The sequence below is a fragment of the Hippoglossus stenolepis genome, chromosome 6 (assembly GCF_022539355.2).
Source record: "Hippoglossus stenolepis isolate QCI-W04-F060 chromosome 6, HSTE1.2, whole genome shotgun sequence".
Taxonomy (NCBI): domain Eukaryota; kingdom Metazoa; phylum Chordata; class Actinopteri; order Pleuronectiformes; family Pleuronectidae; genus Hippoglossus; species Hippoglossus stenolepis.
In genome coordinates, this window is record NC_061488.1 from 5,612,021 (window position 1) to 5,637,826 (window position 25,806).

At 42.6% G+C, this 25,806-nt stretch overlaps 2 protein-coding genes across 5 annotated transcripts; one reads left to right on the forward strand and one right to left on the reverse strand.

The window, feature by feature from the left end:
• Positions 1–295: 295 nt before the first annotated feature.
• tnfrsf9a (tumor necrosis factor receptor superfamily, member 9a) lies at positions 296–4,937 on the forward strand. The gene is made up of 7 exons (XM_035159572.2): positions 296–737; positions 1,299–1,421; positions 1,514–1,651; positions 2,159–2,231; positions 2,319–2,422; positions 2,517–2,681; positions 2,817–4,937. Exons 1-7 carry the CDS (start codon positions 602–604, stop codon positions 2,930–2,932), a joined length of 855 nt encoding a protein of 284 aa, XP_035015463.1. The 5' UTR covers positions 296–601; the 3' UTR covers positions 2,933–4,937.
• ccdc187 (coiled-coil domain containing 187) lies at positions 4,598–23,549 on the reverse strand. Of its 4 annotated transcripts, XM_035159563.2 has the most exons (13): positions 23,205–23,549; positions 22,167–22,265; positions 15,972–16,034; positions 15,324–15,462; positions 14,977–15,067; positions 10,382–10,460; positions 7,868–9,217; positions 7,271–7,392; positions 7,093–7,164; positions 6,872–7,006; positions 6,608–6,702; positions 6,304–6,398; positions 4,598–6,222 (listed from the first exon to the last, which is right to left on the reverse strand). In XM_035159563.2, the coding sequence occupies exons 2-13, from the start codon at positions 22,213–22,215 to the stop codon at positions 6,074–6,076; spliced, it is 2,439 nt and encodes an 812-aa protein (XP_035015454.2). In that variant the 5' UTR covers positions 22,216–22,265; positions 23,205–23,549; the 3' UTR covers positions 4,598–6,073. The 4 variants fall into 4 exon arrangements, with proteins under 4 accessions (XP_035015454.2, XP_035015452.2, XP_035015456.1 ...); XM_035159561.2 differs by lacking the exons at positions 22,167–22,265; positions 23,205–23,549 and adding an exon at positions 18,644–19,615; XM_035159565.2 differs by lacking the exons at positions 7,868–9,217; positions 22,167–22,265; positions 23,205–23,549 and adding an exon at positions 18,644–19,468.
• Positions 23,550–25,806: the final 2,257 nt, after the last annotated feature.

Genomic DNA, 25,806 nt, shown 5'->3' on the forward strand with positions numbered 1-25,806 from the left:
ATATATATATATAACTTTATAAAGTATATTTTAAATAGTAATGGAACTGCAACAATACTTATTTTGATTTACACATTTGTGGAATATTATGTTTGCCAGACACACCTTTGTGTTCTACAGTCTAAAAGGTTTAATCACTGTTACTACTCCTAAATCTGGACAAGTTGGAACAAGTGTAGCATAATGTATTTGTATCAGAATACACAAATGGATCTCTCTTTCTCTCCCCCTATCCTCTCTCTCTCTCTCTCTCTCTCTCTCTCTCTCTCTCTCTCTCTCTCTAGCTCAGACCCGCCCCCTGGAGAATAAAGTATGAATAGAACGCTCAGGGTTAGTCATGTTACTGAATGAGCAGGCCACAGCACAGAGAGAATTTCTTAACGGGACATCAATATTTAGCTTGAGAATAATGTTAAGAAACTCGATGTATGCTTAGATTAAAAGTGCAGATTTAAAGGAACAGAAAACTAGGAGCCATAAATAATAATAATAAGAAGAAGAAGACGAAGATACCTGGGAAAGTTCTTGGATTGAACTACCTCACAATCTCCCTGAAGCGTGAGCAGCATCCTTGACTGAAGACGTGGCGGCTGACATCAGAATGGCTGCGATCCTGCGGGTGATGGGTTTCTCTCTGCTCATGCAGGGGTGTCTGAGCAGTGTTGGACACACGGACACAGGCTGCATGAGATGGACCCCAAATGGAAAGGATTCTTGCTGTGATGCCTGTCGTCCAGGTAGGTCATCGAGGTCTCGAGTTTTAAGACCCCACAGTAGATGTAGACCTAATATATTCATAGAGATTTCTGAGATAGCTGCTGTTTTAGTTGCGTTTAAAAGGTTTAAAAACAGGATAAGAACAACAAGAGAAAGTTCCTCTCTGTTCCCTTTCTTCATAAAACCAGCTCTTATGAAATAATGTTCACAATATTGTCCTGTTTCATTATTGTATTTTATTTTCATTACTCCATGCATCTTGCATCTTACAAGTTGTGTGTGAGTGTGTAATAATAATATTCCAGTTCCTCTGTGGTGGTTTCCTGTCACCAATTGTAGTTTCTGTGGTTTTTCAGCTAATACCACAACAAAGAGAGAAGACATAGATGATGCAACTGATTGATAATAATCAGGAGCAGTGCTTTTTACAGTTTAGTTTAAGTAACATTATGTTTTTTTGATATTGAAGCTTTCCTGTGCTGTGTCTCATCATTCATTACCTCGGGTTCCCAGACCTGTTACTTCATTGAAGGATCTAATCTCACTGATTACAATAATGTGACACGTGTGTGTGTTTGCAGGAAACCACCTGGTCAGACGCTGTGGTACGACGCTAGGAGATCTTTGCACCCCTTGCGAGTCTGGCACATTTCAAGCGGACCCTGGACTAAAATACATGTGCAACACGTGTACACAATGTGCAGGTATGCAAGTGTCACAAACACATTTTGTTTACAACTTTACAATCTCAGAATCCAATATAAAACGACTTTTGTCCACGTCTCTGTGTGTTCAGGGGCTCAGGTCTACGTGAAAGTGTGCACCCCCACAAAGGACGCAGAGTGCGGCTGTAAACAAGGACTTCTTTGTGGTGACGGCAGCTGTACCTTCTGTATCAAGAAGTGTGACAAAGGTGAAGAACCCACAAAGGAACGTAAGTAAAAACTACAGTTATTATCATATATATATATATATATATCATCATATATTGAATCTGGGATGGACTTGTGAGGTGGATTGTTTGAATTTAGGTTTGGATGTATTCCGATTGTCTTGGACACTGGTGGGACTAGAAGATATGTTTTTTATTATTATGTTTTCAGGTTGTCCATCTGTCCGTCTCATAGATTTTCGTGGTCAAGGTCACCGTGACCTCACAAACACATTTTCTTTGCCTTCGCCTTGAGGGAATATTTTCACATTTGGCACAAATATCAACTTGCACTCAAGGATTAACTGATTAGAATTTGGTGGCCAAAGATAAAGGTCACATCTGGAAAAACAATTATGCATACAGAAACTGCACTGGTTGGCGGAGGCATACAACTGCAGAGCGATATTCTTAGTTTGAACTTCTTCCTACTCTTTTTCGAGGGTGGATTGCCTTATTTTTCTTTATTTTAACGTGTTCAAAATAAATGAATGGCGGCTGTCTCTTCAGGTTCCTGCAGACCGTGTCCAACTGGAACCTTCAACGACCAGGGCCATCAGATGTGTAAACCCTGGGAAACCAAGTGAGAAATGCTTTGCTCTTTTGCTGTTGATTTACTGACAAACTGAATTCACCAAATTCACTGGTATCTTTCTATGCTTTTCCACAGGTGTCCAAATCTCGATCAATATATTGTGTCCCATGGAACTACGACTTCTGACATCACGTGTGCCAGCGTGGCATTGAGTCCATTGCACAAACCCAGCGACCCAGGTGAGGCTTGACTCTGTTCTCCTCATGCAATCATTTTGAATCTGTTTTTTTTTAACTTGGAGATCAGCTGTAATGTCTTGCTGTTCTGTGTCAGGTACCACGGAGCAGAAATGGCCGCTGGTCTTATCTGTGGTGACCAGTTTAGCTCTGACCAGCTTCATCATCATCATCATCCTCACTGTGACGATGAAACATGTCCAGAAAAGAAAGAAGACACAAAAGATAGTCACAAACACAGTGATAATCCGAACCCCCACAGGTAAACACTATATTTAATGATCGACCACAAAGAGATTATTGTGTTTGTGCTACCTGAGTTATTGTGATTATACAGGATGTTTATTAAGTTGTTCAGAAACACACAAAAATATATGTTTTTGTTTCGTTTCTTTAGATCATCCACTGCCATTAAGAGCAGTAGAGTGCAGTTTTCACGAGGCCGAGCAGGAGGAAGGCGGCAGCTCAGAGTCGCTGGACACCAAGGAATCTTCAGACCAGCTCCTCCCATGAAAAGAAGGGACCAGGCGAGAAGGACACACTGAAATACCTGTGAATTCCCATCAAGAACAAGATGGGATCCTTCTCTTTGATACTGCAGTGTTTGGAGGTGAACAACCCGGCTATCTTTAAAAAACATCAGTGTTACCTAATCAGAGATCAAGTTCAAGTATTTGCTCAATAATTAAATCGGGAAATAATTTTCGACAGGAAATGTACGCATGGGAGGAATTCTGAGAAGTTCGTCTATTCATCATGTACCCTGTGTTTTCCCCCTGTCAGTCAAGCTTGAAAGTTTAACTGCTCCTGATATAGTCATGGGGAGTTTTTAATGTTTAGATTTAGACACCAGATAAAAGGTGAAAACGACACAAAACTTGTTATAAAAACCAAAGGAGCAAAGAACCTAAGCAACTTTTTTTTCTTCTTTTTAAACTACCTTCAAACAAAGTAGTTGGACTGTGTGAAATGATTCAGAGTTTAAATATTACTGTGGTATTTAAGTGGGCAGAGTATGAGCGTACAGTGCAGGTGGGAGTTCTGAGGCCGAGCCCACACATTCCAAAACAGTGCTCAGCCTACAGATACTGTACCTCGCGTTTACTGCTGATTTTGTACATGTATATGTCTGTTACTTCGCAGCGGCAGCAGGACGATGCTGTTGATCAAGATTTTGTGGGAGAGGTAGTTTGTTAGCTGTGGTCAGTTTTTGTTTATTTTCTAAAATGGATGGGGACTTTATTTTGTGATAAACTGTGAACATGATAAGAATGGCAGTCAGCAGAGAGCATTTCTCCGCCAAGGGCCAATGGAATTTTGATATTTATGTGGATCTACAAACAAATTCCACACACTCATAAACATCAGTCCCTTAAAAATGCCTTATTCTTCTATTTTTTAAATCCAGATCCATTAGTTATTCTCTGAGAAATCAACAAAAGGGTTAAAAAACACCAACTCTCAGTGTTAAAGACGGTGAAAAGGTATTCCTGCTCCCTCCTTCTGATTCGTTAATGCCTCCTTCTACCAAGTTTCTTGGAAATCTGTCTTACAGTTTCTGTGCATTCCTTATCTGGAGGTAATAACCGTCACATTGAAGGAACAAGGAACTACAGAAAGTCCATTAAAGGGAGTTTCAGCTTTTGTGAATAAATAACCCAACAACTCACGTTAGGTTAAAGCACCGGGGAGTCCACAGAGTGGGAAATGCAAATCACACACAGCTCTTCATTCATGAGTCATTTGCTTAAAGCCCAGCTGTTCATTGAACAAGCTGGAACACGTCTCTTGTCCAACTTTGCACTCTGGATGTCCCAAGTGATGTCACTGGCTGCCCACACAAGTTTGAGATTCCTTTTAAGTGCGTCATCCTCGTAATGACATACATTTAACAAATGAATTAGTCACTCATTAAATCAGTTTCAATTGTCATGTTGAAACCTCCCACCACAACCACCACCAAAACCAGTCTGTCTCGTTCTCCCTTTTGCTTTGGTTTAACTTTTATCCCAGTGGGCCAAGAGATAAAGAGAACAAGTGGCTTGCATAGCATGTATCTTGAATGGAAAAGTTGTGCAACACTGTCTGGGCTTGTGATGAACATCTGATCACAATGAGTCACAGCCGGAGCAAAGTCACATCTGGTAGAAGGCCACAAACATCACAGGTGAACGTAACCAGAGTCAGACAGCAAAAGAACTGATGCACTTTATTTCACCCCTTACCTGGAATTAATGTTATGCACTTCTGTGAATTCATCTTTCTGCCTCATCACGATTTTTTATATTACTTGTTTTTCTATTATATGCATATTCATGATTATCTATGAAAACTGGATTACACTGTGCTACATTATACGTTTATGACATTGTACTTTTTTAAACAGCCAATAAAAATATTTATTTGTTATACAGTTGCATTCATAGTGGTCCACTGAAGCAGTGGTACATTTCCTTTGTAAAGAATACAAAAACTGGTGTTCTAAATGTGGGAATAAAATGAACATAATACAAACAAACCATCTACAGAGTGTGTTATTTGTGTAAAAATCGAATCCTTCTCGTGTCCCGCAGGTCTGGACTGATAAAAAATCCTCCTAAGAAAATATACAAACCATGCTTTGGATACTGTACCGATTAATCTAAGCCTGAAGTACCACATACAAGTTGTTTTTGGAGTTTTCAAATGCATCTCTTTCCCTCAGGGGATGGAGCAGGCTCAGATGTCATCATGTGACCTGGTGTAAGTGTTAAAATTCCGTCACACGATAACAAGCGGTCGGATATGTGGGGAAACCAGGGTCACAGGGACGGCCTCTCTTGAAAATCTCCAAAATAGCTGCTAACCTTTGAGCTTAGATTACTTTGCTGAATACATAATGACCCCAAAGATCGAACATCCGTCCTCACAAGTTGGGTTATATTTACATTTGGATATTACAATGCACCGTGACATAAAATGATGACAGTTGTAATATGTGTTTCCGTATTTAAATAATGATTAAATAAGTTCATTTGATTGTCGTAGTGCTTCTGCAGACGCGGCAGGAGTCTGGTCAAACTGCTCTGAAACAAAGTTGGCAGTCGCTCACCCGAAAACCCCCTCACTCAGGTTATCAGAGTAACTTCTTGTTTTGTCCTCTTGGTTAAAGTGAGCAGCTCAGGGTTTCTCCTCTACAGTCAGACAATGCTAAACTGATGGTGAGGAAGTTACCTCTCATTCGACCTTGGTTATTTCCACAGTGTCTTTCTTGTGGAAAATGAATCATGTGCATTTTGCAGAAAACGCTGCTGCCCTTTAAACACATATAAACAAAGAGGACCTTTTGGATGCTGACAACACATTCGCAAATAAAAGGATACAAATATAAAAATGTTATACTGTTTAAATTAAACACTCAACAATGATGAATTCAAACAATACTTCAATAAGCCTCAGTTTTCCCTTTGATAATCATAAAGGCATGAGTCCAAAGTGTTGTCACTATTCACTCAATCTAGGACTTTTCTTAAATGTCACTTCTTTGTTCCACTGGTCTAAAGTGCTAATGGGAGTGGCCAGTAAACTCTTTTAACCTCAAAGTAATGGGGTCGTGAGAACTGATATTTAGTGCTATGAGATATATTTTCAATCCATCACTCACAGTGCCGGACATTATTGCTGCTTGCAGTTTTCCTTCTTCTCTTTTGGTTTCGAGTGCGTCGATTTTTCGGGCTGCCGCTTTGTGGGCGGGATGAACGCCGGCTCCACGAGGAAGGCGTTTAAGCCAGAATGCGGCACAGGAAGTGACTGACACGCTGGACCTGTCACGGAGGAAAAGGATGTGAGTATCCAGCTGCTGATTGAATATTATCATGTCAAGTGACTCTGATCCTGATAAGTACCAGTTTGTTCCACTTGGTGGCGCTCTGTGTCTTGCCTCCGGGCCTGGAAGGTCGGGTCCAGCTCCTCTGCGATGTTCCTGATGTGCTGGGCTGGTCTGTGGACGCAGCAGTAACACGTCAGCACACAGTATCGGGTTTATATAAACCAGAGCAGTGACTGGGCTGATTGTTTGGTCTGTGAGTGCAGATTCGACACTGCACTTCCCTGGGGCTTTAACAACACACATGCCAAATCTGATAAAATGAACGATTCTGGAGATACGCACACCACACGTAGACTGTATATTTATGAAGGAACAATTACAGTAAAGTGGAGCTGGGACTGGGCGGCTGGTTCTCCGGGCAGCAGTCCTCCGTGGGGGAAGGAAGTCCCTCTGAGTCCAGTCTCTCTCGCTGGACCTGAGATATAGAGCACAAAGGAGTCTTGACTCATTTCATCGGCTTCTTTTGAAAATGAAAACACAACTTCTGACAGAGATTACAGCAGCAAGGGCACAAACGTCAAATATCGTAAAGTAAAGTGGATCTTTCAAAAGACGTACATGACAATAGGATGTCAAACATTTACCTGTCTCTCTCTTGCAGTTCGTCTATCATGGTGACTGATCATCGCTCTGTGCTCACGCCACGACGCCGGTCCTTCGAGCTCGCGCGATCGACGCTTTGACTTGATTTCCTGCTTCTGCATAAAACGTGCGATTTCCTACAACACAGCAAGGTGTCATTCCACAGGTGCATGTTAAACACGAGATACATGGATGCAGAAGACATGTCGGATCACAATCGTACCTCGTCCTGCGCCACTTGCGCTACTCTGAAGTCTCCCTGTGGGTACGGACTACGTGGAGGGGGTTGGGAGTTCTGTGAGAACAAGACGATTAATGTCAGAAAAACAGATTGAAACATCTATCCTTCCTCTTTTGCTCGTAAATCACAGTGAGTCATGACAAACCCTTGGATCACTTACCCTCCTCATCGGCTTGTCCTCTTCTTCCTGCAGCTTGCGGGCGAGTTCTTCATCTCGCAGGACCTGCTGCAATTCCCCAAGGTTCAGGCTTGTCTCACTCGGGTCTGGTTGCAGTGACACACCTGAGGGCCAGGTTTCACAACATCAGAAATAAAATATGCAAATCCAAAACCACAGAGCGATGACAAAGAGCATCGAAATAACTTAAAACAGATCAGTGGTGAATCATCCCAGTAAAGTGAAGCAGAGGCTGAATCACACAAAGACAGACATTTGAATCACACTGATAAGAGGACGTAGCGTGTAAAGGCATGTTTCTCAACTGGAAAGAGATTCCTTAGAATTTATCCTCTCACTACATCAAGACTGATGATGAAGATGAAGGTGAAGATGAAAGCACACACTGAAGATTATCTCAGGGCGAGAGGAAAATCATAGATATGCACAAGGCAAACGTCCCACTTCAGGAAGAGACCCCAAATCACCACTAGAGCCACATTTTGTCCAGATTAGACGATGATTGAGGGGAAACGAGAGGAACACAGAAAGGAAGCTTCCCTTCTGCAGATCCGAGTCGGCTGCTGTTGCGGGTGTTACCTGCTGCCTCGTGCCTTGACCTATCCATGGTGGAGGCCCCGGTGCTGCTGAGGCTTAGGCTACGCTGTGGGGCTCGTCGAGGGGGCCACTCCGCCCTCCCTTCCACCTCCCGCACCTCCTCCGAGCTTAACCTTCGTTCTGTGGTCTTGTGCCAAGGCCGGCGTTCACTCGTTGTCCTCTTGACCCTGGAATCATTTGCATTCCTCCCCCTCTCGTCGTCATTAGTGTTTCTGTGCTCGCTCCACCTTCTACTGCCTCGACTTTCCCCGCTCGCAAGATTGGACTCTCTGCTGCTAATCTCATGAACCTCTCCATAACGCTCCCCATTATCACAGTGCCCGTCTGGGTCTTCTCTGTGATCTCTCCCACTGTTCTCTCGGTGTGACGATAGCCTCCTCTTCCTGATATCTCCATGGAAACTGTGCCTGGTGGTGGCCGCTCTCTGGAAGACTCTCTGATGTGGTTGGGAGCTGCAGCAGGAGACCTCGCTCCCATGAAGCACCTGGCTGTCTCGGCTTTGAGGCCCTATTTGCAGTGGTGCCCCGTTGGCACCAACCGTCACAGGCACACCCCTCTCCCTGAGGACCTGGCCAAGCATCTCCCAGACTTGTCCGCTGTCATCCGGCTGCCTGTTAGAGTTTCTGGTGTCGTCCTGAAAGTGGACACGTTTGTCTGGGTTGTCCCTTTGGCTCCAGGTCCTCGCTAAGTCTCTGTTGCTGTGTCTACTCCTGTCAGGTAACCTGACGGATTCACTGCGGCTGCATCGCTTTTCTCTAACCTCGACTGACCTGGAGTCTCTCTCCTGATCCTTGCTCCTGTGCCATCCCTCATACTCCTCTCTGTGGCTCCTTTCCTGCTGCCGGTTCCCATGTCTCTTCTTCTCTCTGTCATAACATTCATTGTCATAATAATCCTCATCCCCTTCCCCTCTCTCCTCGTTCCAGCCTCTGAAGTCATCTGTGATGCTGCTGCGCGAGTTAAGACTTCTGTAGTTTCTCTCTTGTGGATAATGCGAAGCGGCCCGGCGTTGAGGAGGGGCTGTGTTTAGTCTTCTATTCGGTCTCTGGGACCAGACAGAGAGCTGTGCAGAGAAAACTGTGTCTGTGTCCTCTGAGTCCTCACTCAACTCTTCCCTGATCGGCCTAATGGAATCTGTGCATCCTTGATTTGACCCTGAAGTTGTGCTTTCCCGAGCTACTGGTCCCCTGGGGGGGACAGCCCCAGTTAGGTCTGAATGGTTGTGAGAGGTAGAATACTGCCACCTTGTGGTGGTAGATGAGCACTGCTCCCCTCGTTGGCTGCTGAGTGTGTGCTGGTGTGAGGCCGGCAGAGCAGAGTCACCGGCGCTGTCTTTAGTAAAGCCAAAACATGCAAACACAAAAGCAGGGAGGGTGGGTGAGGATGTCAGGGGGGGGCCGTTAGACAAGTGCAGTTAATGACGAGGTAACATTTAGCATTAAAAACAGTGTATAATATATATAAATGTTTAAAAACACAACTGAGGCCTTCCAATAAATGGATAGAATAACAGCTACATTGTCATGATTAATGGAAAATTTGTTATATGCATGCAACACATCATGGAGATGACAATATCGTGCTATAGCTACTTAGGGGATGTTTTTGTTCATGCTGTTATAATATCTGTGAATATTATATCTGCAAATACAACAGTAGTAAAAAGTAGCAGTAGATTAAAGCTTTGTTAGGGAGAAGGTGAGCCAGTAAAAACAAATAATCCACTCATACAACACACATTTTGATTCAGATACAGATACTCTGTGTCTCTGATACTGCTGAAAATACCAGGTCGGGCAAAGACGAGTATGTTAATCTATGTATTGATCCAACACCAGGTCTTTAAAGTATATTAGTTTCACCCAGATAAAACTGCATTTTTCTCTTTTTATGGAAATAACTTCTTCGCTGCTCCAAATCAGTAGTTGCGCTGCGCTGCCACTGTTTTTAGACCAACGAAGAGGAAGTGATTTCCAGATGTGCAGCCAGAGCTGTAAAATGTCAGTTAGGCTGGAAAGTCCCACAAGCAAAACAAACACGTGCACCATGTGCAGCACTTCAGTTTCCAGCAATGTAAAATGATTAATTGTTGTGTTTTCTTACATTCATTTATTCGTGTTTCTTTGTTTTCAGCTAGGACGACCAAACTAGATAATAAATTCATTATCTGTATGCATTTGTTTTTCAAAGGGTTTAAACCTGAGCCAGGCCAAACAGCAGCGACAGCAATCATCACTTCAACGCAAAGTTAGTAGCAAACAGCTTTTTAAATATGTGATACAAGTTTTATTAACTAAACTGGTATGAGATTGGTAATCGGTATTGGCCAACATGCAAAATCCAGGTATCAGAAAAATGGAATCGGAACATCTGTAATTTTGATATGAAAAAAACAATATATACAAATATTGAAAATAACTGTTTATCATGTTGGGTTGCCACATTAACACGAAGGCAATAAAACACTCATGGGAATGTGGACACTTGAATCGGTACCTTCACTGTGGCCCTCCTGCCCTCTGCTCCTCGCCCTGATCCTCTTCTCCTCCTCTTCCTGCATTCGCTTAGCTATTTCCTGTGGAGACATGGAAGAGCTGATTGCTTCTTTAGGGAGTAAATCACAATGAGTGACCACATAGGAAATCATGTTGAACTGAGATCACAGCGAGATGGAGCTGTTCTGTCAAAGAGGCAAATAAACAGAGTGATGTGACCGATCATCTAAGAGCTTGAGGAAAATTGCCAACTACATTTAAATTAAACTGTAAATTTACAGCCACACAATCCTGAAATTCATCATGATATCATGTTGACGTTTTTACAAAAGTCTGTTCACAGTGAAGAGCTCAGCAATTAGTTAACCTGAATTAGACACATTTAGCAGTTTCCAACCAGCAGATGGCAGCATGACACATTGAGTGAAACCGAAAGCCACTGAACAGGAGCCAGTGACTCATTAAAGTCAAACAGTCTTTAGGAAACTTCTAAACATTTTAACCACCATGGTTTCGCTTTTCTGTTCCCTTCATTCCACGTGGTAAAGAAGAGAGAGACGCTCTTATAGACGCTGCTCTGATTCATTTCTTCTGCCTCTTCTGATTTGATTGGAATAACAACACAAGTGTTCCAGCCTGGACTCAGGGCCAGAAACATGCCAACAGAGGCAGGTCACCAGGACTGTTTCTCCTGAGGTAACACCTTGTCACTGAGGAATGCCTGCTCCCACCAGAGCTGTGATATGCTCCCTGTTCCCTGAGGGAGAGCCCCCCCACCCACGTCTCTGTGCCACTTTTCTAAGAAAGGCCAGGACTAATAATGTTCTCTACAAATCAGCAAATTCTCCCGGTGCATCACGTGAAATCTCTCTCTGAACACGGCATTTGCAACATAAATCAACACTAAAAGCTAACGCAGCTCATTTCGCTTCGCAATCAGGGCATGTACGTCGGCCACTTTGCCGGCATCAGCGGATAATTAGCAGCTTGCCATGGCAGGTTAGGTGCGGAGTGCCACGGGGATCTGGCATTTAAAACTGCACAGCCTCACGCCTTCTGTTCCGTAATTAAAGACACGATCTGCAGGGAGGCAAATATTTAATCAACACCTCTGATCAGCCAGTCATTAAGAAGGTAAGTTAATGGGAGCGTTAATAGTTCATCATTTGCTCCTAACATCAACACTCGTAAAAAAGGAATGATGAGAACCACACAGGAAGAGATATATTCACCAACCGTGCGATGCATTAAGTGGCACGACTCTTAACGCAGCAGGTTAAATGAGGCTTCATCTTTAAACTCAGTGTAGACGCCTCGTGTCGGTTTCAAACCCAAACCACTTTAATGGTGATGAATGAACCCCACAGCCTCTCGGACCTCACGTCCTCCAAACAAGGAGCTTTTATGAGCCCGTCCATGGCAGCCTGCTCGACAGAGGAAACTGCAGGGTGAAGGAAAATATTATGCTGGAGCAGCCTTGTGACGCACTGGGCCAGCTGGGGAGTTACAAAGCTCAGCTCTTCATTTCGACTGGTGGGCAGTCAGAGGGTGTTTTTTTATTTTTTTGGTGAAGCAACTGAAGTGAGAGAAATGCACATGTGAGCTGTAAAAAATGTACAGGGACTTAAAAATAAAGTTTTGGAGGGGTTGGGCTTCTGTGTGAACACCAGGGGAGAAGAGATTGATGGGAACCATCTGGTTTCCCTGTTGTGTTTGCGTTGCAAGAGGAATCGGTTTTGTACACATTAACACAAATTTTAAAGAAACCGCAATATAGGATTAGTTATATATGGAAAACATACACGTCATTATATCACTTTGAGCAATATGCTATAATCATCATGCTAACAGTTACACACTGATAACATGCTGGTGTTGAGCAGGTGTAAAGTGTTTACCATGTCCCCTATGTTAGTTTAGTACGAGTTCATCAATTCATCTGCATTAGTTCGTCACTGTCGGGAGGGATTTCCTGTTTTCAGTGTCTTTCATGTACAGAAGCAAATGAATGTTGATGGCTGTGATCTTTTTGTTGGCAGGTGATCCGTCACAGGGACAGAACCTGTTGTGGGTCATAAAGAGGCAGCGATATTAAAATAAGGCCGTTTCACAGCCAGTTAGAAAGTCCCTGTAGGAGCTTTAAATCAAACTCATTTATCAAGTCTCCTGATTAAACACTGCACTTAAAGTTTAACGCCACACGTCTCCTGCTGAAAGTGCGTCGTTAAGGTTTTACACGTGTTGATTATGCACATCCGGCTCCACACGAGTGCGTTCCGTGTGAGGTCGTCCATGCGGCTGATGGTCCACGACGACAAACCGCCACAGAAACCGCTTCAGCCATCCCCCGGTTTGGGAAGCTGACAGGTTGTGTCTCTGTTTAACAGCTGACTTTGCTCATACAGTTACATCGGAGGCTCAGAGCAGCAACACGCCGTTCACCACGGACTCTGTTCTTCATCGGGGAGAGCGAAGTGAAGCATATGATCCCCCCCCACTTGCTGGTAATAGGCTGATAATTAAAATATGCACAATTATGTCCTGAGTGCATTTGTATCATTGTGTCATTAATCTACCTCCGCACGCAGCCATTTTCAGCTTGGCGCACCATGTAACAAACTTTCTACAGACGTCAGATAATCCATTACACACATTCCTGTTGCATGAATCAACACAGTAATGAGTCTAAAACTAGGTTTTGGGGATTAAACCAATTTGGTTGCCACGGAAATAGTAACTGGAAAGCAAAAATACATCAATGCCACTTGCTTCTTCTGGTATTGGGAGGAACTGATCGACTAAAACTGTCAATGACGTGACAGTAAACTAACATGGGTGTGTATCAGATACTTAAAAGTCACTTTGGTGTCATCCCTGTTTGTATTTCATGACAGCATTCTGCTAAACTTGGATTTGTTCACGCAGTGTCCTGCTCTGCTCCGGTTACTGACGGCAACGCGACACCCACGGGGGAGGATTTGTTCCCCTTCCAGGAGCAAATCCCTCAAAATATTTCTCCTTACAAACTTTTGTCTGAGTCGTCTTATTACTTGGGACAAGAGAGTTTGAGCTGTAAATTTAGAAATGATAAAATGAGCGACTGGGAGGAGAAAGCTGATTTTCAAAACTTATATTTTCCAGCATGTTCTCTACATCCCTGGAGCATAGAACCAAAAACAGGATTGAAATAAAAGCTACTTACTTCTTTCTCTGTCTTTATTACCTCCGCTAAATGTCTCGATTGTTTATTAGTTAGTTTGCAGGATTACAAAAAAACTACTCAACCGACTTCCATGAAACTTTGTGAGATAGAGCATTTTTCAATATTAACCTCTCAGAGAATAATTCCTGGATCTTGTTGGACATGTTTAGGGGACTGATATTTATGAGTGTGTGCAATCTGGTGCAGATCCACATAAAAAAATCTAGATCGAGTGAATTTAAATGTGGTTTCATGAGGGGCACTGTTTGGCCTTTGCAGAGTTTATTGATTGTATCATACGACGTCTTGCTTGATGGCTCACTATGAATTTCCTCTCGTAGTCTAAAAATATGCCTGGATAATGTTCTGTGTGTTAAATGTGGCTACGCTCGGAGCCAATAGAAGATAGTATGCAGGGGTATGGCGGGGTGTTAGCTGACAAGCCTCTTTTCTATCTAGACAAATATTTGGATTGTTGTACAAAGGAAAAGATGATGCAATAAATGTCGGTTTTGAAGTATTCAGGTACGGGCTGATCAGCAACGTGTGTAGGAAGACGTGTGTCCAAAGAGGAGGATACTTCATCAAATATCTTCACGCATCATTGAAACCTCATTTTTGTGAGTCTGCTTTCAGTTTGCCAAGTGTGAGCTAACAGGACCATGTGTGTACTGAGAGACACACAGAGCTTCATGCACACACTGATGGCTGCAGATTTCAAGATTTAAAAAAAGATTTATAGGAGTTAGTGCAGATCCAGATGCGCTGTCAGAGACTTCAGGATCCGTCTGAGCATTTTAAATTAACAACTCCTGCAGCACATATGTCTGACACATGTATTCAGTGAAGGACGGCTGTGAATCTGAGTTCCTCTGTCAATGTAAATGTTGACACAATAAGTTGCATGTATGATTATCAGTCTTATCATAATTCTGATTTCAGACGACAGGGTCTGGGAGTTCTTCCGGAGTTTTCCTTTAACATAAGAAGAAAGCAGCAAAGAGATTCTCCAGTCAGACAACAGGGAAATCTGTGGAGCGCTCAGACGAGGGCTGGTGCAACATGCAGGAGGGAGGACGGAACATGTAAATTCTGCTGCAGGGATCAAGTGATTTTGTTTACACCACATCCACACTGGTGTTGACCCTTATCGCCAAAAGCTCTAGAATCTCATTGTCTTTCCAAGTTGACATATTCGTCTGCGTTTTTAACTTATATTGCATCTTTCTTTTCTAGTTTTGCATCCACAACCTCCCAGAGAACATCCTGCTCTGTTCTCACATGGGCTGATTCGGACGTTATCAGGAGTTATTACTAAGGGGTGACACAGCCCCTCTGGATGATTTCTATAGTATCTGTGTATGTCTGAAAGCAGCTATAGTGTCCGGACTCACCTCATCATCCTGTTCTCTCCTGTGGGCCTCCTCAGCACAGCGCTGGAGCTCCTCCTGAATGACACGAGCGTACTCCAAGTCCTGCTCCTCTCTACGGGACAGTTAGGGTCGGAATGAAGAGCCTTGTTGTTGTTCTTAATTACTGATTCAACTCCTAATACATGATGACACGAATGCTTATAGCAGAACTGAAGCATTTATTCATTGCAATTAAAAACATCAAGACTCTGTAAACATGCTGTCAACTCTCCAAAGGACACTAAAGCCCAATAGATATGTGTCATCAGTGGTGTATGAGTAGTGCAGCAGCTTTATGAGTGGTGTGAGTTACAGGAGGAGTGACCCACAGTTGTCTGGAGGCCTGTCTGAGGTCGGCGCTCTGCTGGGCTCGCTGATCGTCCTCCTCGTCCTGCAGCCTCTTGGCCACGCGGATGTCATTCTGCACGAGCTGGTTCTTCTGGATGTTGGTGCTGTAGTACTGCTCGACTAATGGGGGGGCAGAGACAAAAAAGCAACGGTTACTCAAATATAAAATGTGTGGCAATTGAGGAGTGATCAGGATTATAGGAATGAATAATTATTATATGATTTTTTTGAATCTATTGATTATTATGATATTATTAATGCTGTGTTCATTATTTAAAACATTGTCTGTGGATTGTCAGACCAGAGAACTTTTAAAGTATCCAAAAAGCAGAGAGGGATCCCTCACATGCGGCTAATTCTGAGGTTTCTATGTTTTTATGGTTTCTATAGTTTTTCCTTACTCTTGAGACTGTGAATATGGGCTGTACAAATAAAATTGATTGATTGATTGATTGATAGATATTGTAAATCTGCTATTTGTATAGCTGCTGAAGTATAAATCTAACTCTTGCACTGGATAACTAAAGATGAAGCCCCACAACACAGAAGGTGGAGACTCAGTGATACAGACTGGAGAGCAGCTCACGTTTGCTCCACAGAGACACATGGCAGCCTAACATTGTACTTACTCTCCTGCTCCTGCAGGTTGTGTGCCATCGCTCCATCCTCCAGAACGGCAAAACACTGGCACACTGAAACCACAGGACACAGAAGCAGCAGTTCAGTAACTAAGTCAAAAACGAGTGGAAGGAGGATACAAGCGTTTAATAAAGTGAGCAGAACAGAAAATGAACGGCTCTTTAAAGCTCTGTATAGAACCAGAGCTGCTTCTTTAGATGGTCTGAAAACAGAAACGCTTTGTAGAGCAGCACTGTCTCAAAGGAAACAGTAAGAGGAGTCCTGTGTGTGTTGATGACTGTTTATACAACACAGACAAAGACAGGGAGCTTTAAAACAAACCAGCTGCAGCTCTGGTATGAATCCACTATATACTGGCATCAAAATATTTCTCAAAGCTCATCACCTCTAACCAGCACAAACTGGTTTCTTATTCAAAACCACTGATTTGTCGACCCAGGTCCTTCTGGTGCCCCAATTAATTCAAATGCAGATTTACTCACAGTTATTTATCCTCTGGGTGTGTTTCACGTTATTTTAAGACGACTAATGTCCAAAACACAATATTTATCATTCTGACCACATCAACTATAAACTGATTTCCAAGCTTCCACTTTTTAAATTTAATTTCAGTCAGGTTTCTGACAGCAACTAAGTAAGAGTTGTCAATGATATCCTGATGAAGACGGACGCTGTTGCTGTTGTTGTCTTTGTTTTTGTCTTTAACAAAATGCACCGGCGTTCCAGAGCAACACACAAGTGGCCACAATTATAACAATCTTCCCAAAGTCGCTGAATTCAGTAGCTGCAACAAGTCGACTTGATTCTAACAAAAACAATCATTTGATTTAAGACAGGGTGTATAAGTATAATTATATATACACGTCAGTATGTAAATAAAAGCCTTGTTGAAAAGCTATTTGAAGGATGACGCAGGTATTTCACCCTTGTGCTGACTCTCACTTCCAAATGAACAGGCAAAGTTTAGGAACCACCGCCTGCAAACATTTACACTGGGAAGTGCAGTTGGCACAAATGTATGCAGAGTAAATCCAGAGGCTTTGACAGAGATCTCTCCGTACACCAGATCTGTCTGCTTCTCCATATCCAGCCATTCTGTCGTTCCTCTCCCATGATCCCACAGTCTCGCCAGCTGCTGCATATGGTCATAAAACATATCGGTTTCATGTCATTAACCCTCTCTGAGCCTTGTCCTCGTTCGTCAGAAAGCTGACAAAGACAGCGACTTAAACATAAAGACAAGGAAACGATTATGGAATCATCCAAAGAAAGAATTCCCCAAAAGTGTGAAGTCAAACAAAGAGATTCAGTATAAAACTCCGGGGCAGAAGGTGGGGAACACACAGTTTATATTAGTCTCTACGGTGGATTTAATAGCTGCAGCGTTTGTGGACTGTTTCTCTCATCACTAAACAAGCCGAGTGTTTACAGTCGTCTTTGAGGAGCCACTGCAGCCTCAGTGCGCTGCGGCCGACGTGTGTGTGTTTTACAGGATGTCAAACAAACTGAAAAGTTAGTGGAGAGAAAACAAACAAAGACGGACAGCAGCACCGCGGCCCAGCTGTTGTTCTCCACTTCCCTGATTCCCGCACTGAGAACAGACAAAACCACTTCTCTCTCTCACACATTCTCCATCAGGGAGCCCAGGGACGGCTGTCTTCGCCCACAGTGTTGCTGTCAAACACCGAGAGAAGGAGAGAAGACGGCGTTCGAGACGAGATTTAACTCGGTGCAGCGGGAAAAGCCTCCATGTCTGAGCCCAATTAAAAACACCTGTCCGACTAATCCCCGCTCTGAGCCGGCCGCAGCAGACTGAGTCACATCTGTGGACACGAGCGCCATGTTGGCGTTCACGTGCTAAATGCTCGGGATACTCGAGTTTCCAGTTTTACGAGCTGACACACATAAATGACAAATGTTATTTATAATAGCCCGTTAAAGTTCTTACACTAGCTGGAGAAAACTCGGACGCATTTCACACTGCTGGGACACCTTAAGCTACTTCAAATGCTTTAGACACAAATAAAGGTTAATCCTATATATTACTGAGAATCAATTACATCCAACACTACTGTTCTTCTCAAAATGTACCAAGGATATAAAAAGGAAGGAGTAAAAGTAAAAACACCATCGTGAGCTTAGTAAAGACAGAATTAAAGGTTGAGCTGTTGCAATAGATCGTACAGATGTACCTAATAAAGCGGCCACTTTTATTTGACATTAAGTTATTGAAACTGCATATAAACGATAGAGCCCGACAGATTCATCGGTCAATTTAAGCCTTTCTCAGTCATATTAGTATCTGTGTTTATGTTTGCTGACATGTGCCGATTTGAGAACTTGTGCTTATTTTCTTAGTTCAAGTTCTATACATTTGGTTGTTTTTGAGATTTGTAATAAAGTTTATGGTTAAACTGCAAAATATCAAGTCTCAATTATATATCTTTGGGTTTGGTAAATCCAATCCAAACACAGTAAATCCCAAATTGGACTTGTGAGGTGAAGCCGTAAAAGCAGATATGATCCACTGTGCACGAACACCTGCTGTCACTGTAAAGCTACGATATTCGTTCTGTTTGTTTTGTTCAGATTTTACAACAAGCCCACAGACAAAGAATCCTTGAGATCAGGAGACGAGCAAAGACGCTGGAAGTTCACTTACTAGCGGGAGGAGCACTGGGAGGTGCACTGGGAGGTGCACTGGGAGGTGCACTGGGAGGTGCACTGGGAGGTGTCATGGACGCTGAGGAGGAGTGGGAAGCCTCGAGCTTCATTATCAGAGGGAAAGCACTGACCTCAGAGTCGACAGAACAGTTGTGACTATATGAAAACACGCAAAACACGTTTGCTTCTGTGATAAGTCATAAACAAATTGAGCGTTTCCTGATCCCTATCTTGTCTCTTTTTTCACCTCCTCTGTTTCATCGCTGGTGAACCTGACATGAACCACGAGAGCCGGCTCTAAACAATGCAACGTTAAATTTACAGAATCGATTCTGAGTTGATGTAACCAGTCAAACTGAGGATGTCTCGTCTTTGTCCTGGTCTGTAAACACGTCTGAGAACAACGTGACATAACTCTGTCTCTCAGACTCACTTCTCCAAATCGAGAAAAAAAAAAGCTTCCTGCTGAGAATAAGTCAGCGGGTTTGTTTCAGTTTACTGGGTCCAACGGTCAAAGTTCAAGGAAATCACCTCGAGGCCAAACAAAAGGTTCCATTTACACCAGAAATGACCCCATAAGTCCCCACTCCAGAGTCAACCCGGACCAAGACAGACATGCATTTACAACTTACACCTGTCGTGGAGCTTAAGAGACTATCCGCTAAATGGATCTCCAACCTGCCCGCATGCGTCCAGTCTGTCAACGAGGAGGGATTAAGTCAAATCGTTCTGTTTTAAGCCTAAAGGACGAATTCACGGCTCAAAACACGAAACTACTCTGAAGTCCGTTTGAGAGGAGAAGTGGTGAAAAATGGAGGCAAATGACAGGTCTCCTCTGTTTGAAGGAGAGAGAGTGTGTGAGAGTGTGTGTGTGTGTGTCTGTGGGTGTGTCTGCATTGTGGGTTAACTCGTTTTTCCAAACTCCTCTAAACTATGGTCACGTTACATTTCTTGGGGAGGGACAAGGAATCTGTGCTATTCTGACTGCTGAACAGGTTTTAAAGAGGGCGTGAGTCCAGACTGGGTGTTGTTTCATAATCGTACAGAAACTCGGACTTTAAGCTGCTTAATAAGGGCACCGAAAAAGATCCCGTGTCTCTTTCCTAAGAGGATAGTGAATCAAAGATCCAGGAATTGGATGTGGCATTTGAACAGGTAAAGCTAAAGTGCACTGGGGGGGGGGTAAGACTTTCTATGAAAGAGTGAAAAAGCAACAAGAACAAGTAGATCAAATCTCAGACTATTAGCAGCCACCCACTCCCAGTATGTAAAGCACAGTGTTTTCCAGCAGAGCGTGCGGACCGGCTCTGGAAAGAAGGGGATATTACAAAGCAGGAAACCGTGACCTGAGTGACCTCGGAGACTAAACTGCAAAAACAAAGTGGATTTAAATGCCTCTGCTCCCTCGTTGTTGTTGGTTGAAATCTAAATGTGACTATTCCTCTGATTTCAGGTGATGTAACTTTGAAAAAACTCCCACCAACATCATACAACTGACTTCCAATCAGCTAAAATAAAAATTACGCAGCGTGAGGGAGCAGCCGATCAAACGGCGACAGAGATGTTTCTTCTTCTTCACATCCACTCGGGGAGCAGCGGTGGCAAGTGCCTCCCAAACAAAGAAACTGGCGAAAGGAGAAAATGACAACGGGTCTATTTTCAGCCAAAAATCCCCACCGACCGCCCACGCGCTCTTTCTCCCTCTCTCCACCTCCTCCTCTCTGCTTGCTGCTTTTTTGTTTTGCACAATATTTCAACCGTAAAGTTTCTGTCCATCCTCCTGCTCCCTGTGCCGCATTGGAAACTAGGTGGACTGGGCCGGGCCGCTCGTGAACTGGACTGTGTTGCCAAGGAGAACAAAGAGAGGTGAGGGGCAATGGGACTCTGGGTCAGTTGGTGAGAGTGAGACTGGGAACGAGGGAAGGGAGGGGAGGGGGGGCGGGGGAATTCCTCTGGGAGCTGCATTCCCTCGGAACATCAGGCTATATCAGGAGCAACCAGAGGAGGGACAAAACAGGAACTGATAAGAGGGGGCAGTGAAAACAAAGAAAGTCGACTTGGCCCGGGGGACGCTGGGATGAGGAGGAAAGTGGAGGAGGAGGAGGAGGAGGAGAACCCGAGGAGCTGCAGCTCTTAGGGAAATGGAATCATAAACACAGACAACTGCCCATTATGTAAACAACCCCAGACCCTCGATGAGAGGCACGACGAAGACACACTTTGACAAATGTGACACATGAAAGTACAACAACGAGTGAAAAAATGACCAGACATCTGATTTACATACAGCGATTATCTCAATGAGGCAGTTTTCCAGCTGGTGTCACCATCTTTGTTTGTGCACAGCGTCCTGCTCAATAAAGCATGGAAATGCAAAGCTGCACACTGCAACCCTTTGTGTGTGGAAACAAGAGTGGAGTGCTGAATTATCTCCCCTGATAAAAGACACGGAGACCTATTTCCATCCCGTTCATTAGCGGGTTCATGCTGAAGACTGAGTCAACGGTCTGCAGCTGACACATTCCTACCTGCGAGTGTTTTCATGGACATACGAGCAAATTAAACAGATTTAAAGCTGTAGTTTAACAACAATAAGACAATACTTTAGTTGCATATGTGGTTCTTTTACCACCAGCAGGGTTTTGCAGCTGGTTTTTGGTCCTCTCGCTAAAAAACGATCTCTAGCACGTATTTACATCGCAAGTCAGACTGTTTCTAACTTGACTTATGTTGCGCTGCAAGTTTCCATCCTGAGTTGTTGCACTTTGTTCTCCCAGACATCACGGATCATAAACATCCGTCTCCTTCCTTTCTCTTATCTGCACCTTGTACACCAGACCTGTCTATGATGAGAAACATCACCGTGCAGCTGGAAGAGCTGGAGTCCGACCGATACGGATTTATTTGGGGGCCGATGCCAGTATAAGGAGTAAAAAATTCCCGATACTGACACTTTAGAAATAACTACAAATAAAAATAAAACACAAATAGAACCAAATATATAGATTTTTTTTAGATGCAAGTAAAAATGTAAATATAAATACACATCTTTTCCAAAGGTTTTCATATCAGCTGATACAAGCGCTGCTACCGATCCGACTGTGAAAGTCTCATATCGGCCGATTTCATTGGCAAAGCGATTCTATCAGTCGAGCTCCTGACTGAACCTGAGTCTGCTGCATTTAGTCAAAACACGAGCCGCTTCTTATCAGAGCTGAACACTGAAGAATAGAAGTCAAGCACAAACACACAAGGTCAAAAGTAGAACGGCCATCTGGTGCCAATGTCAGTTATTCATAACACAAATGACATCTCTGTCTTTGGTATCGTCTGTGCTCAAACACTGAATCCCCACCGGCTCCATGTCTGTGGTTCAGTGGCTGAACATGACCTCTGACCTTCCTGTGCAGGGACTAAAAAGCCCCCAGAACAGCGTATGAACGGTGGGACACACATTTCACACAAACTGTGGGATGCATGGTTAAACTCTCCAGATTCAGGAGCTGGCCCCACGCTCTTACCTTCTTGGACACGTGGGAGGTTGGACTGGTCGATCTCCAGCTCTGCCATCGCTGTCCCGGTGCTGTCACTGCCTCATGGTGAAGCTGAGACACAAGAGCCTGACAGCAGAGAGGAAGTTAGGGAAGTTAACATGAAGCAAAATGAAGAAGGACCAAAACCACCGAGCTGCACAAAGAGACATTAAGTGAGAAGAGCAGGGAGACAAAACAATAACAAGTCGTCACACTTGTCTTACTGTCACTAATCTTGATGATTTGCTCATGGGAGAAACCTACGGAATCCCATCATGTTATGTGTCTCGGATCCTAATTAAAGGAGATATGAGCTAAGGAAGTTTGAACTTTTATGTAACTTTGATTAGTCATATCTCCTTAAATATGGCTCACAGAGAAATGGTTCTCATATCGTGTTTAACATAAGGTTGAACTGCCAAAAAAACTACATTTTAAGTGAGCTCATAACTCTCTCCTCCTCCCCTCTCACCCCAGACGTCCACCCACACTGAGTCTGCTTCTGCCAGAGGTCGCTAAGTGTTTGTTGGGTTCCTCTGTAATTTTGTAAAGTCTCTACCTCATTACGCAAAGTGCAGAGAGAGAATGTCGGGATTTGGCACAATACAGATAAAACTGCAGAAAGTTTGGTCTGTGGTTTCAGAGTCATTACTGAGATATCGATCATATTTCATACGAATAAAGTTTATTATCAAGATTATTTCGTATTATTATTATCAATCTCTTATCAATTTTGTCTTTATAACATCTTGGGACACATCATGCGGCTCTATTACTGATCATTTAGTGTCTTTGAGTTAGTTAAATAGTTATTGACACTAATAAATAAAACCTTTGGGTCCAAACACTATAAAACTTGTTCATATGCTAAACAAACATTATTAGAAAAACAAAACATAAAGGTTAATAAGTTCGATTCCTACATGAAAGAGATAGAAAGTCTCTAGTTGCAGAACCAGTGACAGTAACAACCACAAGCTGCATTAACACATAAACTATAAATACATTACAACACTTAGAACCTACCTGTTCCAGCTGCCCACGCACTGCACTGTGGTGTTATATGCACCCACTCACACACACACACACACACACACACACACACAGACACACAACAGACTATTCAACAGGCGTCCGTCTGTGTTGTCTTCCTCAGTCTCACTTTCCCTCTTCCTCCTCCTCTTCCTCCTCCTCTTCCTCCTCTCTATCTCTGAGTCGGATCCTCCTGTAACAAACGTCTCGGACTCTTCCTCTCGTCTGAACTTTGGGTTCGAGTCGCTGCAGAGAAACACAAAGATCTGCAGGCGGACGGAAGCCGGGACGGACAAAGTTCATCCGTCTGTCGCTGCCGCCTCCCGGCTCCTGTTCCGCAGCTGCTGCCTTCATGGTCCCCCGGGAATCTCACAACCGTCCCGCTGGACTCTGATCGTAGAAACACACACTGAACACAGTTTATACAGTTTATACAGTTTATACAGTTTATACAGTTCCATTTGCTCCCTTGGAAAGAAGATAGTAATATATAATCAGAATCATAATCATAATAATCATAATAAACTGTATATATTTAAATTTCTTTATTTTTTTTCTTTAATATATTATGTTTAATTTTGAGTTTGTATAATTGTACTCCACTTATCATCAATTGGTTATTTTCTTTATGTCACATTTCCTTTGTTGGGATGATTAAAGTTGATATATTTATCTATATGTTTGTGAACAAATAAAGTATTTTAAAAGATTGCAATATGCGTTAAGTAATTATTCTTAAACCGTCATTGAATGAATCACAGGGTCCAAGATCCTCAGGTAAAAAAGATGAGCAGATAAATACATAGATAAATAGATAAATAAAATAGAATAAAATAAAAATTTGACCTTTCACCTTCAACAGGTGATATCCACCCACAGGCTGTAAATAAAAAGCACACTTAAGGTTTAAACACCCACTACGTGTGTTCATTGAGTGGGAATTTGTCCAACAGTTACTGAAGGCAGCATCTTACCAGTCAGAAGTTCCAGTGGCTCAGATGATGATGAATTTTCCAAACTAACTTATAATCTGTATAATATTCATAAGAACTGAATAAATCAAGAGGGGAGAGATTATTAAAACAGTTTAAACTGATGAAGCTGAAACTTTCTCATAAACTCAGATGAGAAGAAAAGGTTCAGAAATAATATGAAAAGTGACTTTTCTCTCAGAAATGTCAGTGATGATGTCAGTGACTGTCTGTTGTTGTTGAGCTGCAGATGTTGATGATTTGTTCTCTGTCAGTCTGAAGACGAGATAAAGATGAAGGAGGAACAATGACAATTTGTTACAGGATCATTTTGCACTTTTTAAACGTAATGTTGCCCCCTGCTGGCTGGAAATGACGAGTGACTGATTACAGTTGTTGGGTTTAATGTGTAACTTTGGGTTTTATGGCTGTCACGAGGTTCAGAGAAAATATAAGTCAGATATTTTAAGTGATAAACTCTGAAATCAGAGCAAATAAGTTAGTGTGATAGAATCATGACTGGTGTGTATTGCATATCAGGCTGATCCACATAGAAACTGTTGATTTCATAAATGGAAAAGTCACATTGCTATTGCACATATAATGTAAGATGGAAATTATTGTCCCATTATAATATAGTTGTATATAGTGATGAGGATAGAAAATCATTAAAGATCAGTGCGGGTTCAATATTTGCAGAAAGTCAAATATCATCCGAACTTTTGACTTTTGTGCAAAACTCCCTTTTTGTTTTCCCTGTGTTTTTCTGCTGAAGGAACAGAACCAGCAAAATGGAGTTTTTTACTTAAGTGTTGTTGCTTTGGAAGATTTAATGAATCTGCTTAAACCTAATTAATTTGCTTATAATTAATTGATTAAACCTGTTTAATTAATGTTTTTGAAAGTTTGCACTTACTTAAGTACATTTAACAGAATAAATGATCTATTCTAGTTTCATCTGACGGCTGCAGTTTTGTTTTCATGTAAAAAAAATTTCTTGTGAAACACTTCAGAACACAATGTATTCTATGTTTTAAACCTCCCACCTGCTGAGATCCAGTCAGACCAAGCAACACTTCGGTCTGAGACAATGCTGCTTATATGTTAAAGCTGCAGGAATCTAAACAGGACTATTTCTCACATTTATGACTTTTAATGTTGTTATTCAAGTTTATTTTACTGCTTGTTCACATTTAACATTTTAGAAGCAGAACTTCATTATAATCAAAGTTTTTCCAGTGATATATTGCTCCAAAACATCAGGTGAAGATTTACTTTGAGGGAAATGTATTAGTTTGTATTTATTACCTCAAGGAAAGGATTTAAAAATATGTTTAAATATTTTTAGGAATGATGAATGGGCCCCCTTGTCCTCGTGTTGCCCCCGTCCTCGTGTTGCCCCCCCTGTCCTCGTGGACCTTCTTGGTGATGAGTCCTTGACATCGAGGTGGCAGACGACTGCACAAAGGCCATTTTTATCTATTTTATGAGACTGTGCAGACTTAAACATTTAAATAACCCAAAACAGAAACACAACTAAAGTTCTAACGTCAAACTTTCTGCATGACAACCCAAAGAAATCGACAGAAGACGCAACAAGACCTTTAACTCATCTCCTTCTACCT

What these genes read in the sequence shown, in the direction of transcription:
- tnfrsf9a (XM_035159572.2), top strand. Translation starts at nt 602, where the DNA reads ATGGCTGCGATCCTGCGGGTGATGGGTTTCTCTCTGCTCATGCAGGGG. An exon ending in CACGTGTACACAATGTGCAG is followed by an intron (nt 1,422 to 1,513) that starts GTATGCAAGTGT and finishes CTGTGTGTTCAG; the next exon opens with GGGCTCAGGTCTACGTGAAA. An exon ending in GATAATCCGAACCCCCACAG is followed by an intron (nt 2,682 to 2,816) that starts GTAAACACTATA and finishes TCGTTTCTTTAG; the next exon opens with ATCATCCACTGCCATTAAGA.
- ccdc187 (XM_035159561.2), bottom strand. Translation starts at nt 18,755, where the DNA reads ATGAAGCTCGAGGCTTCCCACTCCTCCTCAGCGTCCATGACACCTCCC. An exon ending in CGCAAGTGGCGCAGGACGAG is followed by an intron (nt 7,007 to 7,092) that starts GTACGATTGTGA and finishes GCTGTGTTGTAG; the next exon opens with GAAATCGCACGTTTTATGCA. An exon ending in GAACTGCAAGAGAGAGACAG is followed by an intron (nt 6,703 to 6,871) that starts GTAAATGTTTGA and finishes TCTATATCTCAG; the next exon opens with GTCCAGCGAGAGAGACTGGA.